The 19,532-nt window shown below is 37.0% G+C and overlaps 3 protein-coding genes across 3 annotated transcripts; 2 read left to right on the forward strand and 1 right to left on the reverse strand.

Annotated features, from left to right (window-relative positions):
* Nucleotides 1-845: 845 nt before the first annotated feature.
* Nucleotides 846-4,246, forward strand: LOC126918572 (endocuticle structural glycoprotein SgAbd-4-like). Its single transcript, XM_050726628.1, has 2 exons — nt 846-1,277; nt 3,557-4,246. Exons 1-2 carry the CDS (start codon nt 1,266-1,268, stop codon nt 4,022-4,024), a joined length of 480 nt encoding a protein of 159 aa, XP_050582585.1. The 5' UTR covers nt 846-1,265; the 3' UTR covers nt 4,025-4,246.
* A 1,113-nt stretch (nt 4,247-5,359) lies between these two features.
* Nucleotides 5,360-14,260, reverse strand: LOC126918574 (endocuticle structural glycoprotein SgAbd-8-like). Its single transcript, XM_050726630.1, has 3 exons — nt 14,120-14,260; nt 6,698-6,971; nt 5,360-6,067 (listed from the first exon to the last, which is right to left on the reverse strand). Exons 2-3 carry the CDS (start codon nt 6,707-6,709, stop codon nt 5,681-5,683), a joined length of 399 nt encoding a protein of 132 aa, XP_050582587.1. The 5' UTR covers nt 6,710-6,971; nt 14,120-14,260; the 3' UTR covers nt 5,360-5,680.
* A 41-nt stretch (nt 14,261-14,301) lies between these two features.
* LOC126918571 (larval cuticle protein LCP-17-like) lies at nt 14,302-15,970 on the forward strand. The gene is made up of 2 exons (XM_050726627.1): nt 14,302-14,461; nt 15,245-15,970. Exons 1-2 carry the CDS (start codon nt 14,351-14,353, stop codon nt 15,629-15,631), a joined length of 498 nt encoding a protein of 165 aa, XP_050582584.1. The 5' UTR covers nt 14,302-14,350; the 3' UTR covers nt 15,632-15,970.
* Nucleotides 15,971-19,532: the final 3,562 nt, after the last annotated feature.

Genomic DNA, 19,532 nt, shown 5'->3' on the forward strand with positions numbered 1-19,532 from the left:
CGAATTATCATCGTTTCTTCAAATATGTTGTCGGTCTTTTTTAATATAATCTGATACTCCTCAGGATTCTGATACTGTAATATAACGCAATACATATAAATCACGTTGAAAGAATTTAACGATGGCGACGCGCGGTATTAACCAAGATGAGAAATTTATTTATCGTGTCGTTCACGATGCACACTAGATTGTAACTACAATACCATGAGATTGTGAGTTAAGATGTTTCCAAGCTACGATATAAAGGTTCGTTTGCATTTGACATTAAAGCCCACACGAACATATATCAAGCTTTTTTGAGCGTATTTTGTTTTCATCTTTTATCGATAATCCGAAATGTTTCATGAATTTATTCATAAAGTCTTATTAAGCGTCTGACGATGCTTGTATGCCAAAGTATTTACATAGAATATAAGTACAGTACTAAAAAGGTAGCCTCAATAAAAGTAGTAGAAAGCTTTCTTTACCTTTTTTTCCACTAGTCGGGTAACCGATTAAATAACCACAAATATCAACACTTTACCATTATCTGGTAATGATGTCTGTCTCGATCACATTGAAATTACATAAATCTTCGTCATTTATTGAACCGAAGTTTACCGGAAAGTTTCGAATGACGCATATACGCGAATGGACCAAGAGCGAATCTCCAAAATCGGTGTCAGCTCCATTTTGGGTACAAAGATATAAACCATAATCATTTTATCTTCCGGTGCATTGTTCGGGTTGGCGGGAAGGAAAAAGGAGAAGATACCAGAATACTCGCGATAATTACGCAAGTGAGAGATTACGCAAGTTCTCCTGGTATTGGACTGGGACGAGAAAAGCCACGGATGACCGTGGTGCCGCGAGTACAGTGGCCGGTGAAATCGCGTTAAAAAGCCGCGCGCAGGTACGATCGAAGGACCGATCATCTCTGCTCCTTTTTTTATTTCTACGGGGGTGTGGATCGTTCGCTGTTAGAAGTGTTCTAGAGCGAGACGTGGATATCCCGAAATAAACTTTCTCGGGTTATGTAAAGGCTGGCAACTGGCTTGTGTAGACTCGCCGGTATAAAGGTCGGCTGTGCCCCCAACAGTCCAAGAGTTGCTCACGAACTTCACGCCGGCAACCATCGGGAGAACATCGACGCTCTATATGTGACGCTGCCTTTTTATCTGACGCAGACTTATCTCCATCGTTCACACGCATCGTAGCATCGCACTTTCTCGAGAGAGCGTTGTGCTGTTGCATAGGCACGTGTCCCGTCGCGTCATTTCGGCAACATGCGTTCTTTGGTAAGTATCTTCTTTTGCCTTGTGCCAGTCTTGTCCTATCCTGCACCGTGTTCAACTTCCTCTTTCGTTCATTGCTTCGTGATGCAAACGAGGGTTGAAGTCGCTCTTAGTCTTAAACCTCGCGTCCTTGTTTCCTTCGCAGTGAAACCTAACAATTTGAGATCGAAATTTTTAACGCGACGAGATCAGTGATATCGAATCATTTGTTTAAGTGTTTTATTAGGCAACCAATTTATTTGATATTCAACGTGAATCGAACATGTTCTAAAATTGTATTTACGATTCGCGGCAATCGATAGAAATTTTCCTCGCTCCTTGAATGTCCAGTATGATTCTGCTAGGAAACTTTGCACAGTTCGCAGGATTATTATTTAATTATTTCTTTTATTAATATAATGTACGTAATAATGTCTAGATCTTTCTACGAAATCTACATGAATAGCGTTTTAAATAAATGTCATTAAATGTCGACCAATTTTCTTCGTTAGTTTTTGATAATTGGTATAAGAAATTACAGAAAATATCGAAAAATGAGAATTTTATTGAAAAGATAAATAGAATTTTAGTAATATTAAAAATTACACGGAGAATATATAACGCTTTCTGATCCAAAATTGTACATAATTAAATATAATATATGTATAAGTATTAAAATTTATATAGCTAATTTACATTTCTTGTTGATAAAGTGGTCGTACTTTCCTTTTTCTGTGCTACTTTCTCTGTCATTTTTTACAAAAACTTACAGACATAAATATTTATTCAAATTACTTGATTAATTATAAAATTACTCGATACTTTAACTTAAATTATTCATTATACGACAATGAAAATGTATAACATAAAAAGGGAGTCTACGAAAACAGTTTCAAGTGACGTAACGAATATAAATTTTGTACATTATCGCATCTTTCTTCTAACAAATTTTCTTCCAGTTCGTACGGTAAATTCAATATGACTATAAAGTACGTAACAGTGATTGATGAAATGTTTGAAAAAAAATATTTGTGAAAGAAAATATTTGAAAGAAACTATAGATATTGATTGAACTAGGCTGAACAATTTTTTGCGGATAATGACATTAGAGCCTTCGTCCCTTTTACTGCTTACAATCGTAATGACTATTCTAACCTACCTACTAACACATTCGTCTTGCCCTGACCTTTCACGGGGAAAGGCATTTCAACGGATTTACAGGACAGACGTAACGAAGATTAAAGCATAGCTGCATCGACTTTTATTTCTTAACGTTCCATAGTTGCGCTTTAATTCGATCAGTAAGAATCGGATATAAAGGACGACTGACAAGAACAAACGAATACGTACAGACAAAGAAAGATGTAAAAATGTAAACGAGAAAAAATAGAGTAGAAAAATAGTAAAGTGAGTGGCTCGGTTCTATTTAACTTTACAATATCCTACAATATTTCAAGCAAGAATCGATATATAAAGATGTTAAGTAAAAATTTTTGCCGATTAAAAATTTCACGATTTTTCAATACGTTTGGAAAATACATGGATAATACATACAACCATTACGATCTTACCGAGCTTTCTTGAGCAACCGTTATGTATAATGCAGCATGCCTACATCAAACATCGATGCATTCGTGCTAATGATAACTCTCTATAATTTTGCTACTGATTATCTACTTGAATAAACAGCTGCTATCAAAATAGCATTGGCATCCTGAATGGGAACATTAAGAATGTTAAGCGTATTTCTCGACTAACCGGACATTAATAAAATGATTTGATGAGCGTGCGACGAAGAAAGAGAATTTCAATCAACTTTGTGAATTGATGTCAAAGTAAAAGGAGAAGCATCTTGACGATAAACGGATTTAGTGATTTGAATTTTGAAGAAACAGAGAATTTACTAATAATTGGTATTATAATTGGTACAATAATTAATTAAAAAGTAGTAATTCAATCGACCAAATTTTTTCTTTTCTATAAGATTTAGAAGGAAAGCAGCATCGTTCTAAAAATTTATTTCAACCTCGTAATTTTGAATATTTTCTTATAAATATATTTTAGAGTTTTGTCAATAAACATTAGGCAAATCGCTTTAAACGTGGCAAAATAGACAGCGTTTCTTTCGAGACAACGTCATTATCGTTAAGATCAGTCGATCTGAATCGTTTTGTCAATTCGAAGTCCGTATGTAGCGTAAAATATTTATCTGTCTTCGTTTAGGGCACTTTGGTATCGTTTAGGCTTACTTTTCACATTCGACTGTTTCTTAAGGTGATTCTAAATGTATCTTCATCTTTCAGGTCTTCCTTACGCTTATCGCAGTGGCTCACTGCCAGGAATATTTCCGGCAACCGGAAAAGATCGTCAGCGAAAACCGGAACCTTGGTGACAATCGTGGCCACTATTCGTTCACTTATGAGACCGAAGGTGGTATCGTACAAACAGAGACCGGAAGCCGAAAGTACGTCGGCACGCCGTCTGAAACTCAGCTGATTCAAGGATCCGTACAGTATAATGCTCCAGATGGTACTCCGATAGCAATTAGCTGGACCGCCGACGAATTTGGTACTCAAGTAGCAGGTACTCACGTGCCAACACCGCCACCAATACCGCCAGCCATACAGAGAGCTCTTGATTGGATCGCGAAACAACCCTCGACTCCGGAACCCGAGGAACTCGCCAAAGACTCGCCGAGTCAACAAAACGCCGTTCCAGCAGCCAACACTAATCGACTATATAAACCGTTAAGGACGAATCAACGAAACTGATCGATTGTGATATCAACGTTAGAATAGTTCACATGTTAGTTTTTATAATGTACAAAATAAACTTCATATTTTCGTAGAAAACTCATTTGTCACGAATTAACTCGTTTCATCGACAATCGTTCATCTTCAATTCGCTTCCAAATGTTTTTATTCAGAAACTTTGTTTAACCATCGACGTGTTACGGTTTCACGAATAAACGTAGGAAATTACTATCGTGAAAATTGTCTGTATGTTTTCTAAAAATCTATTTTCGATTTCTCTATGTATTCGTATGTTAATGATTTTCCTAATGGCGTTTGATCGTTCTACTTTCTTTGTCGAACGATGTTTATTAGCCATAAACACACTAATATACATATACTAATATACATATGTACATACTAATATACATATGTACATCGAGAAAAAATTCCGCTTCTTTATCCGTATCGTAAACACGCACAGAATTGAATGCTTGCACGCTTCACAGAAGCGATTTTACGTGTTACCTAGAAAATGATTTATCGACATAGAGCGCAAAGAGGCGATGGCTGCAATTGAATAAGCATGTGCAACTTCATACTTAAACTCACAACACGCGTTACATAACTCGGACGGAATTTGAGAGAATCGCTATTTCTGTGATGCTTAGTCGCGCATTTTTTGTAATTAAAAAGAGGGAATGTCGACAAAAGTAGGTTTCCATTTTTAATTTTCTCACGAAACTTGCTTATCGATACGAATATTTCTTAAAAAGTTTATGATACTTCTACGAGCTTTCGATCTTAAAAATGTGCTGATATTATTTAATCGTAAATCAGTATTACGTTCCTTACATTGTAAGATTTATAAGGCTTATAAAATAATTCGAATATGAAAAATGTATCAGACTATTAATTAAACGAAATAATTTCATATAGAATTGGAAATTGTCATTTTAAGAAGATATTTTAGATACTTGATATTGCATGTCCATGGTCTTTCTTGATATGGTTTTGCTTGCGAAGTTATTTAAAGAAAGGAAAGGAAGATGAAAAGGGAAATCAGCTTTCAAAAATCAATTAATTAAATTCAAGCATCTTGAAAATATCGTTAGTGTCACGGGAAGGGAAAGTTACACGGAAGATTAATTATATTCAATTGCTTCACTCGAAACATCTTTGATTTCTATTTCTTGGCTTTACTATTTTTTAAGAAATAACGGTGCATTAAAATAACACCGAGAGGCAACGGACCAAATTAGAATTAAAATAACGCCAATTCTTACGTACTTCTGATAAATATTAATAAATAATAAATAAGGTATCTAAGCGATACTGTAAAATATTCTCTTGGATCGCAAAAAGCAACAAAGATAAAGGTATCAATGTACAATTTATTTACAGTACTCCTCCTTAACGTTTTTTTACAATCTCCGTATTTAAAATACAAAAAAAATTTGAATCGTTAGCAGTATGCATAAATACAAAGGTAACGTACGAATTGAGCCTGGAAACTCCGAATCCGAAAATTCGTAAACGAATTTCTGCTCAAAATGCCACTAAAATGATCGAGAGTCGTGCCGAATAAAGAATAATGTTTCCATTTTGTACATCCTCGACTTTGATTCAGATGTAAACGTCGAGGAGCTTGAAGACCGATCTTCTTGTCGTATACGGATCCACATTTGTCTCCTTTCATAGAGCACCGAGACGCTCCTCCCGATGGGCGGCAATGTATTCGAGTGCTTTGAGAATGGCGGGTGGAATGGACGGGATATGACTACCCTGGGGTTGGAATCCGTTCTCGTTAGCCACGTAGGACACACTGATAATTTCACCGTTTGGTGCGGTGTAGCTGTAACTGCCCTGAGCCTCGCGAGACTCAGCCTGGGTGCCTCGGTAGTTAAGGTAGCCGATCTCCTGTGCCTGGATACCGTTCGCCGTCTCGTAATTGTAGTTGTAGCTTCCGTCTGGATTTGGGCCGTCCGCGTTTTGCCTCAGAATGGGAATCGGCGTGGTAGATGAGTACAGACCCAGAGGAACGGCGGTTGCCACGGAAGCGAAGGCGCATAACACGATCGTCTGAAACGTACGCATTTTCTTTAAATAATCCAATATTTTACTTATAAACAAGTTAGAGACTAAGACTACAATGGATTCGTGTTGCATAGGAGCGTTTAGAGCAAAGCAGTAGGAACATAGATCGTGTTCGTTTCGTGTCAACGATTATCGAGGAAATTGATCGTAAATTCAATTGCTTGGTCTAAACGCGTAATCTACGATAGAAGATGATTAATTTCGAATAGAATATTCTAAATATAAACAGCGTAGAAAATTTTCAGAAATTCACAAAATATATAGTCGTGTAACGAACGAACGATGATCTCAATTTTCTCCATAACTGCTGAATTTGAATACGAAAAAGAGTAACAAAATATATGCTTTAGTATTCCACTTATAAAAGCAGTAACACTATGTCGGAGCGAGAAATTCTAGAAATAAGCGGTACTCTATATGCTTATTACTTCTCGGAAATTTTCATACGGATATTCTGAATATTCCCGGATACACCGGTCATCTCAGATCGTGTAATTACGCAATGGCACCGTACCACGCGTTATGATATAACATCGAATCTTAAAATTTCATATCTACCGACCACCCGTTAAAATGAAACCGAACACCAGGCACCGGCACTGTTACTGAACTCACCAACTGGTTCATGATGATACCTCGGACTTTTTGTTTTTAGTCTCGAAAGCGAAATTCTGGTTCTTCCACAAGGAGGAAACTACACTGACTCGTAACATGGAGCACAGGATCCCTTTATATATCCATCAGCTGAACATTCGGTGAATTTCTGGCAAGCCGGTGTCTTATTTAATCCCCCTCCATCCCTTTCTCTCCCACTCTGTGAACAGGACACCTCCAAATTTTGCGGATGATCCAGACACGTGGCCAGAGGATGATAAAGCGGTGGGCTGATCTGAAAGTCGAAGTTGTAAGGTAAGCCTTGTATCTTTTGCATTTTCTGAATGCCCTACCTAGGATATGCAGAATAGCCGATGACAAATAACTCGATATCTTTTTAGGAAGACACGTGTAATGCGAAGACACGATATATTCTCAGTGAAATTTTTATTCAAACGAAATTTCGTATCAGACGACGAAATTTTGTTAAAAGTGCTGAAAACCAATCGTTGTTACGTATCATCGATCGATAAAAGTAAAATTGATTTGATCTCATAAATATTTCAGAATGCGTCTTCGTTTATGATGAAATATATATAATCTTGCAGTGTAGATTTCGGCACATTTGCGTACTTGCGTAACGTTATATAACAGATCTACAAGCGCAGTATTTCGATATTTTAAGGCTGTGGGGCGAATTTTTAACACCCAGAACCTTTAATTCCGAAATTGGTCGAAGTAAACTGCAAAATTCGTGGTACTTGTAATGCATAAATTTCATGCGTCTCGATCGCCTGTATATACAGTTACGGAAAAGGACATTGCTGTTTTCCGTAACATAAAGTTTGTTACATCTTCCAATATAACGATCTTCATACTTTGATTTATATAAATTTTATACTCTAAAGCATTAACGAAATAATTGATAAATTAGGCTATCCAGAATCCGAACGTAAATTACTATTAATAAATGTGATTGTATTTATTTTCTATCAAAACTAACATCTCTTCGTTTTGATACGTTGCACCTTGTCGGTTGCCTCGATAAGAATTTAAATTTCGATTATTCGTACAGAAAATTGGAAGAAAATTTTATTATTGTTATTATAAAGCATTTCCTAGTCGCATGTTATAGAAAATTTCTCACTTCTTTACTGAAAAATTGACGATAGGATAAAATTCGATGGACGATACATTAACTCGTGAAATTCAAGCTCCGGTGAAACGACATTTTATTTCAACGTAATAGGATAGTTAGGGATATTTGACGACTTTCTTATACCGAAGAAATAACCATTAAATCGCAAATATCTTTTTACGAAAGTTGTATGTAAAATGGTGTAACTTTATTTCTCGACGAGTGAATAGGTATATTATATCGTTTATCAAATGATCGGTTTAAGTGCATTTATGCAAATCGTATACGGCGGTATCGGTAGCATAATTATTCTACGATTATCGTAATTATTCGCATGCTACTGGAAGCAAGTAACAAGAGAATGATGATACGTTAAACGGTTGAACATCTTATATTGTAAGTATGATCGATGAAATTAACGTCAACAACGTTTACAACGTAAATTTATACGTACGTGTGAGAACGCGATGAACTTGTTATCTCTTAATTCGTTAAAAATTGCACGTACCGATCACGATACACCGGTCTATGTAAACAATTCTTTTGTATTTATCGATGTTTCGAAATGCGATTCAAAGTGCGATTTCTTGTAAAACTTAACGATTAAGGAGAACCGAATGAATCGATATCGTAATGAATAAATCGTGGCTCTGCAGAACGATCGTTACAACGTTATTTTTAGTTATATTTCTCTGCTGCAGCTAAAAATTTGATAGTTTTAAATGCACGCTATGTTGGAATAATAATTAAGTGGCGCGTAATTAAGCGATTACATCTTTGCAGGGACGCAACATCTTTCACTAACAATATTTCTCAATCCAAATATATCTCTGGATCTTCGTGGAAATACATGCGAGCGACTCGATGACTCAAATGATTAATTAACATTTTTAATAAATTAAAATTATAAATCTTGACACGCGATTCAATTTGAGCCGATAACATTCCAGATATTTCAAGATACCATCGTATCGCAAAACGGTTGTATTAAAACATCGTTCGTTCGTCGCGCTCAGTTATCAATTATCCCGATTAATAACAGCAGTGAACTGTACAACGTGGTGAAAGTAATTTCACTTGTTATGTATTTAACAAACGTACAATTACGAGAAGGAGAAAGAACGAAGAACGGGAAACGAAGAAACAAGTATGACAGGATGAATTATACGAGACAAATTACAGAATTATTAAAACAGCCAGTTATATGCGTGTCCCGGTACGCGTTGCTCGATTACTAATAAATACGCTCATCGTCGTCGAGACAATTTATGATAATTAAAACGCCCTAGGTCCTCCCTGCTCACGCTTTGATTCTTTCCGGCCTTACGTGCTCCAAGTAGGTCTCGTTCGACTTGCACGCAATGAAAGACAAAAAGAACATCGTAATTCGTATCAAGGAGCTCATCTCGCTAACCTAAATACTACACGATATTCTTACTTTCACAAGGTGAATGAGCCGAACTCCCTTTAGTTGGTTCAACGAAAGTTACATAGCCAACGATTAAGGAGCCGCATACGACGAGTTATGATAATTTATCACCTCCGTTCCGTGGATCCACCTTCGTCCAACGAGACCTCCGCCTTTATTACGACTTAACGACCATGAGAAATTGTCTTTCCCGATTCTCTTATCAATTTTCAGCCGTACGCTTAATTCTGAAAATGTACGTGATATAACCGACACCCAGGATCATCGTCCTTCCTTCCAATTATACTTGTACAATGTAGATACAAAAATTATAGCTGCGCGCGTGCAACAAGAAATTGAACTTTTTTCCGAAGAAAGAAGTGATTCAGATTGTCGACATACGTGTTCGTGGGATATTCCGTCGCGCCGAGAAAGATAATCTTGAGATTGAAATAAAGTTTTGTCGATGCTAATCAAATTTAGTCCGATAAATTCTGATGTAAAATTTATGTATGATCGCCAGATTATGTCAGCCTCAAGAATTGCGAAACGGATAGTACGTATGCATCACGAATATACATAGAAAGTTTAAATATACGACTCGAATTTTGGTATTTTGCATCTGCTATCGTAATAAAAACGGTGCTTTACCGTTATATCAGCATCGGTGTTTGTATACTTGCAGTCAATTAAAAAAACGAACAAAAGATAGTAATATATAGTAAAGATAGTAGTAGTATAGACAGTAAAAAATATCTGTGACTATGTTATGTCGGCAATATACAAAATTATCCGATTTTATATAAAAGTGTGTGTCGATAAAATAAAAAAAATTCTAACAGACATTCGTTATTCTACTTTACAAGGGTGGTCATACATATATCTCTATCGACTTACTTGTAATTGTTGTTACGATTAAAATTTGTCTAAAAATTCTTAAAATCTGTTTTAAAGGTATTCGAATCTTTATTGCATCATAATAGAACGATTTGATGGTACATTTTTTTTTTTTTTTTTTAAGTTCCGTGATAATTATTTAGCGCGGCAAGTCGCGTATATAGATGAAATTATAGGCCGTGCAGGTTTTACCTCGAAGAGAGTCAGGGTCGTAGGTGGAATTCTCACGAAGGTTTCTCGTTAAGTGGTTTATAACATGTTGGGGGATGACAGGAATATGAATTGGGATCCATTCACTTTTTCCTTAAAAGCTAGGTTCTGGCAACTTCGTTCTCGTATCAAGGTAATTTATAGCATGCTTATTATCGTCACCACGATAATACGAAAACGAAGAACATTTAAAAGCCTTAGGAATCATCGGTATCGGAATAAGATTTGATATAAACGAATTTCTTGTTTTTACTTTTTTCTTCGAAATAATAACGGTAATAAACCAAGTGCTTTACGAATCGTTAATTAAAATCCTAGGAAAAAGTAGAAGCTGAATATTAAGATGTCAGATTTAAAACGTTCATGTTCTCATCGAGCAAGCTGTCTTTCCCTATTTGGAATTTTTGTAGATGTTACAGAATCGTTCTGTCTGTTTTATGATGTAAGGGATAAGCTATTTTAATAACTGAATATCATTACAAAAATAGTTGGGAATTTAGATAATTATCACTAAAATTAAAATAATGATAATGGTATTAATACCAGAAATTACTAATACAAATAATAAAAAAATATTAATACAACTCTCCTACTTCTAATAATAGAATTCATACGTAAATATTATTAAGGGAAAATATACTCGAGAGATAATTATTAATAATGGTATGTGGTTGTATTGAAACAAAAGGACGATGCTGGATTTCTAATATAATAAACAAGCAAAAAAAAAAAAAAAAAAAAAAAAACAGTTTTAAATGGATTAAAATGAACAAAAATTAATGAAAAAGCACGAGTTTCAATTAACTTAACAAGCTTCACAGTTTCTTCTAATTCTAAAAATACCGAAGCCTTTCTTTTCTCTAACGGAAACTAAAAATATCTAAAATTTTGAAGAAATCGTTCGCTTAATTTCCGCTCGACCCCTTTGTTACTTGCAACCAGATTTAACTTTCTATCTTACCGACGGTAAAACGAAGATTGGCGAATAATCATACGCAGAAACTGGTAGATGACTCAAAAGCATATTTCCTAGTGTCCGCTTCCACCGTTCACCGCGTCTCTCGAGACGAAAGAGCAAAGCGTATTGATTACCGATCAAGTAAAAATCAGCGAAGATAGCTTGTAAATTTTATACGACATTCGCGATCGAATCTTTGATATAGAAATAAAAAAAAAAAAAAAAAAAAAAAAACGAGCGAGTCATAGATCTCCGTAAATATGGCGAAATAGATAAAATGACGATTTCACGTCGTATACTAAGTTCATTATCAACCAAATCGCCTCGCACGATCAAATTCCAAATTTCGAATGACCAAACATAGGAGGATGACCTATTACCAAATTTTTGTTAAACCTTCGTTTTCGCGTAACCTTAGAAAAAGAAATCCGATAGCCGTGGATTATAAGGACATTTCGGCGTTCACATCTGTTGCGCGCGATCCTTTGCCTCTCTCTTATCCTTTTCTCCGCGCGAAGATTTATTGCCGAATTACAGAACCATAAGACGACGTGCATTTGTACGGCATGTAGGCGTAACACGAAAGAGAAATGAAATTTCACTGTTTAACGGCGAAATTTGAAGAGCAAACAATTTAACCATGTCACTGTGCGTTTGACGAGTAGTTGCGAGAGAAGCGGAATTCACGCTTTCGTTTAGGTTCGTTGGATCGCGAACGGAGATCAGAATCTGTAGATAAGCGAGAATTCTTAATGGTAGTTAAATTTTTCATTTTGCTCGTTTAGCTTCTGATTTTAAGATACCATCTGCGACAAAATATATCTCGACGCGTGTAACTGTTCAAGGCAAGGTTTTATTGAGACGAAGAAGAAGAAGAAGAAGAGGAAAAAAAGAGTATTACATAGTGGTTAAGAGACGCGGGAAATACGCGATAGCGGAATAATAATGAAATAAAAATTTAATTTTGAGATATCGTGTCTATAAATTTTAGACTCGATAATATTATGCTAGCCTTTTTACTCTTCCGCCAGGTTTTACATATAGGATTTAATTAAAAATAAACGCAAGTTCTAGGAAAGAAGTATTAATGTGTAATTATGAGAAACAGCGCTTGCCACGTGTGATGTACAGACGGATCAGGAGACATTTTTTATTATTCTGCGAATGGTTTTTTGTTAAATATATGATTATACAACTGTATAAGGTACACATATAGTGTAACGAATGTAAGGTATAAAATTTATGAAGAAGTCAGGTTATACATACCTTAAAAATTTATAAAGATAGCATCGAGATATCATAAGATTTCATGTTTGCAATCACAATTTCGTGATTCATTTCGTCAACGAATAAACTTATTAAACAGATGGATTATTATTGGAAGCATAGATGACTGAAAAGCGTTAAATAAAACAGAGTATAAAGAACAGGAAACAGAGTTGATAAAACAAATTGTAGAAACACGCGAAAAATTTATGACAGTTTGAGCGAAAAAAGCGACGCAACACTGCATGCCTTGGTAAGTAAATACCGTTATGTCGGTGTGTATGTAGTTGGTCAGAGAGACGTCAGAGATACTTCCTAAATAAGAAAGGATTCAACAGTGATCCCCTTGCCACGATGAAGATAGATTAACTTATATATTCGGTTCACGTGGTCTGGCCAAGGCCCCAGAGATTTGTTACACGGCTGAATTTATAATCAACGCGAAATACGAAAATTCGCACAAAGAGATCACCGGGTCAATGGAAGCATCGAAAATGTATTCCATATTTGGAAAGCCTTTTACGGATTCGCTTTACGTGCAAACCTCAAATGGCATTTAAAAATATGACACGCGACCTAATCGTCATTTCTTATTCTTTTAATCCATGACGAATTTTGGAAATGTGCATTTCTCGTTAAAACTTACAAAAGACCGTTAGAACCCGCGAAATAAAGTTAAAATAGCTTTATTAGAAAGAACAGTGAATTTATTAACTGTCATTGATATCGATGATTGTAAATACCATCGATGAAATAACGTAAATTAAGGGATTTATGATTTTATGAATAAAGCCTTACGAACTGCTATAATAATAAATTAATATTCGAATTTAGAGCTCATTTAAACATAACGACTTTGACACCTTTATTATTTAATGGAATAGCAACGAATAAGTATCTTATTATGAAATTTATGGGCATAATACGCTTCAATTAAGCTCAAAGAATATTCCGAATTCAATTTTATTCGTGTTAATCCAGTTTGAGTGCTTTTACGCGAAACGTACAAATGTTCGAACTTTTCCTTAAGAATAGGAATTTTATAACAAATCAAACCAATCAATTTTACAACTGTACACACGATCGAACATTCTCAATTTTTACAAAAACATTAAGCAATAATTCTTATAGAATTTCCAAACTCTTACTCTGGAATTTCCAGAATTTTTCACGTACTTCCTACGTTGCAATGGAACGTGACGCGCTATTTAAAGTATTACATAATAAAAATTTAGGAAAAACATAAACCGAAGTGTTACAACTACGCTTTAATCGTTCAGATACTTGCGATGATATTAACGTGCGGATTACTAAACTTCGTTCTCACTCTACATTCCACACGAATCGTACGAACACGTATCAACCCCTTCGATAATATACATCCCTTTTCTTGCCCGCGTTAGCTGCTCTTGCGTCGACCAGGCGCGATCTTGCTTTCAAAGTAACGTTGTAACAATATCACATAAATTTGATATTCTTCTAATCTTTAAAATACTTGCAAGAAAGTTTAAAACCTTTCTTTTTTTTTTTGTTTTCCTTTAAGCTAACCATCTATATTATACTCACGTAATACAGTGGTTGGAAACTTTCTTCAACCGCGAGTTCTCAAGCCGACGCAAACGTAAGTATTTTTTCCAGGAAGGCTCATGAACATGTCGCAGGGACACGGTGTTATGCGTTGAGGAGACATCGCGCGTCTGTACTGTGGTCAGCACTCTGGTCGCCCCCCTATGCAGACCCCTGTCTGAAAATTTCGTAATATTTGCCGGTGTCTAAGCCTCGGCCAGAAATCTATCAATGAGAGAGAGGTCCTCGCACCTTGCAAGGTTTCGGCAGGGCTATATAAACGCGTCCATTAGACTAGCTCTTTACAACCAGAAAACAACTCCGATCAACATGAACGCTTTGGTGAGTTCCACACGATATCCAGATGCATGGGCCACCCAGGCTGTCGCGGAGATCGTGTTATCGTTTTACAAATTTTATTACCTTCATATCGAACATCTTGCAAAGATTTTTCTTATCTTATATTATTCGAATCGTGAACTTGGACTATCAGTTAACATTTCGAAGTAAATTTCTTGTAAATGATTCGTTGCTTCCTGATCGGCTTTCTCATTGCGGTGTCCGATATCCTTTTTTTTATATACGGCAGAATATCTTTTTCATAATATCTTTACGGTTTGTAACTCTTCCTTATTATCGCTTCATCGTTTTACGGTCGTATTCTTCAAATTATTATATCTTTTAAACGTCATAAACAACACAACGTTATGTCACTGACCAAACGTTTCGCGTACTCGCCAACTCTTTTCCTTGATATTGCAATCGTATTTTCACCGAGGAATCACACTTAAATATAATCTATGCAGAAATTTAACCTCGCAATTCTACAAATCGCTTGTTATCTGTTACTTATTATAATTGCCTAGTGATTGTATAATCTGCAAGCTTATACATCGTTCATATATCGTCGCAGTTTATAGAAAGTTCGCTCTCTGTGTATAACGGATTTACTTTATCGTTACAAAGTTCGCGATTAACCAACTTTAGGCTACGCGATGCACGCACAAAGCTTTTACTTCTACCGAATTTATTCGCAAATTCTTAAAATTTATTTCACAAAGTCATCGGCTAATCAACCATACGATCCACGCGCAATAAAATTGCAATAAAAAATCTGTTTTCCAGTCTTGCGCTGTTCTCGCCATCGTCGCGGTTTCCGCGTTGGCCGCGCCAGTGGACAATAACACACCGGTTTCGATCCTGGCGTACACCGCCGATGGACCCAACCCAGACGGCTCGTACGCCTTCAACTACGAGACTGGAAATGGCATCAAGGCACAGGAACAGGGTCAACTAAAACAACTTAACGCCACGAATTCGGCGATCGTCGTTCAAGGATCCTACAGTTATTCGGATGCTGACGGGATTCCTGTTGCCTTGAGCTACGTCGCCGACGAGAATGGTTTCCAGCCACAGGGTGAACACCTTCCAACCCCTCATCCGATCCCAGCTGGAATTCTGAAAGCTCTGGAATACATCGCCGCACACCCCGAACAAGACAATGCACGCTGATCGCTCGTTACGCGGATCGTACAGTAGAGATAGGACATAATTGACGCGACGATACGAGTCAAGTGCGAAAGTTTTATTACTCGATGCAGTGTATTTTTATAGACTCGTTTCACCTACTTTCTCCATTTTCGTCATCGAATCTTCGTCTGGCGTTATAACGATCGTAAGCGGTAGCCGTGTAACAACTGTAACGCAAAGTCACTTGACATTTATGTTTTAAGGCGATACAGCGATGTTGTACGACTTATCGTTACTAGCATCGATATACAATGTAATATCTGTGTAAAATATGTCGGTCTCAATTGTATCGTGGAATAAATGTTTAGACGTTTAAGCTGATCTTACGAGATTCGTGATTCTTGATCATTCTCATTCTCTTATTCGTTCATCGTTGTTTCCTCATATCTCACTGCCAGTCGGCTTTTTACGAGGAAATACACGTCGAACAATTTTTAATACACCGAGAAAGTTAATCTTACCGTTTATGTACGTACCTCGAATTTTGTAACATACGTGTATAACGCGTGGCTTCTGTATCATAGAACAATGCCGCATAATTGCATAATCGGGTGATAAATTACCCTTGCGTTTAGAAGCATGGATTTGATTATTCATGCGGATTAGTCGGATCTTTCTTCGAGGAACTGATTAACGCTTCTTACGTCACATATAAACGTCGTTGGTAAACAAACGTGGAGATTTAGATAATAATCACCGAAGCAAATATTAAAATATTAAAATATCTAAATTATTAAGAAGAATATGATGGAAATTAATCGGCAATTCGCGAAGATAGAAGTTCATAGATTTTACCGAAGACACAATTCGTTTGCCTCGCCGACGAGTTCAAATAAATGCAGTTCTATCCTATCGATTATTGAAACTAATTAAGTTTACATAGGGTGTGGTGATCGAGCAAACGCGAGTTGACGAATCGATGCGGTTGCAGGGGTACGATGATCGAAAAGCGTAAACAGAATGATCGGCGAATACGCAGAGCGAATGCAACGGAGCATTCGTGATAATTGAATTTTATTGCACGACCGAGTTTCGCATAATAATCGGATTTATAATCGACAAAGAGAATCTCGTTCTTCCGGTTCTGTCGAATGGAAAATTATTTTCAAAATTGTTCGATCATCGATTATTACTTTTCAAAAATTAGAATCGGAATGCGTTTTACGTGCCGAATTCCATTTCCGAAACAGTTGTCCGCACGTTCGTCTCAATTACGTTCGTGTATCTGGGCGTTCAGAACGAACGTCGAGCGACGAACAAAAATGAAGGAAACCAGGGATCCAAGCAAGAGATATACGGCTGCTATGTCCTACGGACGTGTTCGGCGTACGAGACTGATGACGTCATTAACCACTGACCGACATCGCTTCAGAGTTGTCACACATTACGCATAAAACGACAGTGATGCATAACTGCACAGGGGAAAAGGCGAGTTCCACGAAAGTCGCGCGTGTTTCACGTGACGCGCGTTATTCGTTGGAATTATAATTAATACGGTCACGGTTGGAGTTGACCTGTACGACACGATGTGAAAAAGAGGATGGAAATAACGTACGGATTGAAATTCTTTTCGGGGATCGTTTCCGACGATGGTTTTGCCAATACGTTGATCAGCGTATCACGATAGTTTGTATCGATATATTTAAGTGGTATGTTATTTCATCTTCGAGGAATAGAAAATTTGAAGGTTTTAGACGGTATACACAATCGTAATTTTTTAACGATATAAGCAGTAAAGTGTACTAACCTGAAGTAATTAAATCATCTAGGATTTAAAAAGCGAATGTTCGTAATTAAAACGAGCAAGAAGGAATTGATTAAATTTTTTTGCTACGTGCTTTTTCCTATATTTGTTTCTTTAAAAGAAAAATGTGTACAGTGTGTTTCGCGTTCATCGACGTAGGATAATTAGCTTAGAATCAGCGAGAAGAACTAACGAACTCCCATCGTATAATGTTATGCGAATTGTTTGCTCGATGACGAACAGATGAAGTTCTATCGTAGTTATAAGGAAACTACGTATTGTAGCTCTCCTCTGGACACTTTGTGTAAGAAACAACTAATTAAGCGAATAATATTTGAACGAAAAACCAGTCTTCGTAACTACTCGAACGATGTCCTTGGAATTAATGTATTAGTTATTTTCCATATTTAACATATCGTCGATTAAGCCGATTAAATCGCCAATCTGTTAACTGCGGTTAGCTACTGCATGGTATTCGTGGAATTAATCGTTGAACGTGGTACAAGATTATTCCTGCGGATGAGTCTTCTGCTTACGATAAACGTTTTATAACGCTCATAAGAGAAAGATGGAAGGAGAGAGAGAGAGAGAGAGAGAGATGTTTATTAAAATTTTGTCGACAGAGAGAAACGCGGTAAATCGATCAACTGAAAATGAAGTTAACGAAATATAATTTTTGTTGAGCTTATTAGATGTATAAAGAGAGAAAACGCGTGGATAAAGTGTAAGGTACAAAATATATATATTTAATTTAATAGAGAAGTGTAATAATAAGTAGGAATACAATTTGAGCTGGTCTAGATCCACACGCTAGCAGTGTTACCTTATAACTGAAAACTCCGAAGCCAACGTCGCCTGTCTACTGTTTATGGTCTGCCTTCATGCTAGTCTTTTGTCTATATGCTGTCGATGGCTTCAGCGCTTGAGAAAACTAAACAGATCAGATGTAGAATTTTCGTAGAAGTGATGACCACTTCAACAATTTTCTCTATAACGACAATGAATAAACGAACGTTTTGCTTGCATTGTATTCTGTTTCTCAAAGCCGGGAGTAAGATGTTCCTTTCGCGTGGCAAGTAATTTTAATATCGATATTAATTTTAAATTATGACAAAAGTACGGAAGCCTGCGTTTGGACCGAAGAATTAGTCGTCTCAGCTAGGCTGGTAAGTCCGCGATACAGCTAAATGTCGGTAAAAATATACAGACGACGGTAAGAGAGTTTTGCGAAAGGTGAACGCATAATTCACCCTTCGATTAGCAATCGCAGTCGTGCAATCCATTTATCAAGAACTAGCCGTGCTCCCTCGATCCGCACGTTCTTCGTAGAAATTCACGTTCGAAGCTTCAGCCGAATTTACACCGTGTCGCTTTCATCCCCGATGAAAACAAGGATGAAATCAGCGTCCATTCGTCGTGTTCCTGCAAAGCGAAACAGCGTAAATTCGGCTTTATGGAGTTGCGGGTTACGAGTATCTTTGCACGAATCTGCAGTCATCGGGAACACGCTGAACGTGGAACAGTGGAGAACTGGAAATATCTAATCGGCGCGGCGATCATGCCGCATCCTCTTCGTGGCTAGGGGTCGCGTCATTGCACGGACAGAATAGTCCCAAAGGTCGTGCAACAAGCTGGATGGCCAGATTTCGCAACCGCAACTAGACCGGCAAATCTAATTGCTCGTATCGAGCGAGCTCTTCGATCGTAGCAAAGACACATAGCAACGGAGAAAGTCTTCTATTTATCGTCTGCATGCCCGAGATGCGGTCCGTTCCTCGCTTCCTTGTCACGACACCCGCGGAATTCCACTGACAAGAAAACGTCGCAAGAATAGCGTCGTAGATATCGGTCGAACGATTTACGTCGAATTTTTCTACTCTGATCATGATGGCGTGACTGCGTATTGTTTTGAGGCTTACGTAAATATCGTGATATAAGCGTAAATACACGAGTTAATTCTATGCGTTAGGAAATATGGTCGAGTAATTGAAATTAACATGGAATAGAATCGATCGATTACATGGATCAGGGTAATTAAGTTTGTCTTGGCTTCGAGCCCGCAGATTACGTAAAAAGGAGTATCGTTCGCGCGATTAACGATGCTCGTACAACTGTGAGCATTGTTATCGCAACCAACAC

This window comes from Bombus affinis, chromosome 7 (assembly GCF_024516045.1).
Source record: "Bombus affinis isolate iyBomAffi1 chromosome 7, iyBomAffi1.2, whole genome shotgun sequence".
In the NCBI taxonomy this organism is placed as follows: Eukaryota; Metazoa; Arthropoda; class Insecta; order Hymenoptera; family Apidae; genus Bombus; species Bombus affinis.

Bases quoted from the DNA above. Each gene is read 5' to 3' on its own strand.
- LOC126918571 (XM_050726627.1), top strand. From the start codon at position 14,351: ATGAGAGAGAGGTCCTCGCACCTTGCAAGGTTTCGGCAGGGCTATATA. The intron at 14,462-15,244 runs GTGAGTTCCACA...TCTGTTTTCCAG, and splicing joins CGATCAACATGAACGCTTTG to TCTTGCGCTGTTCTCGCCAT.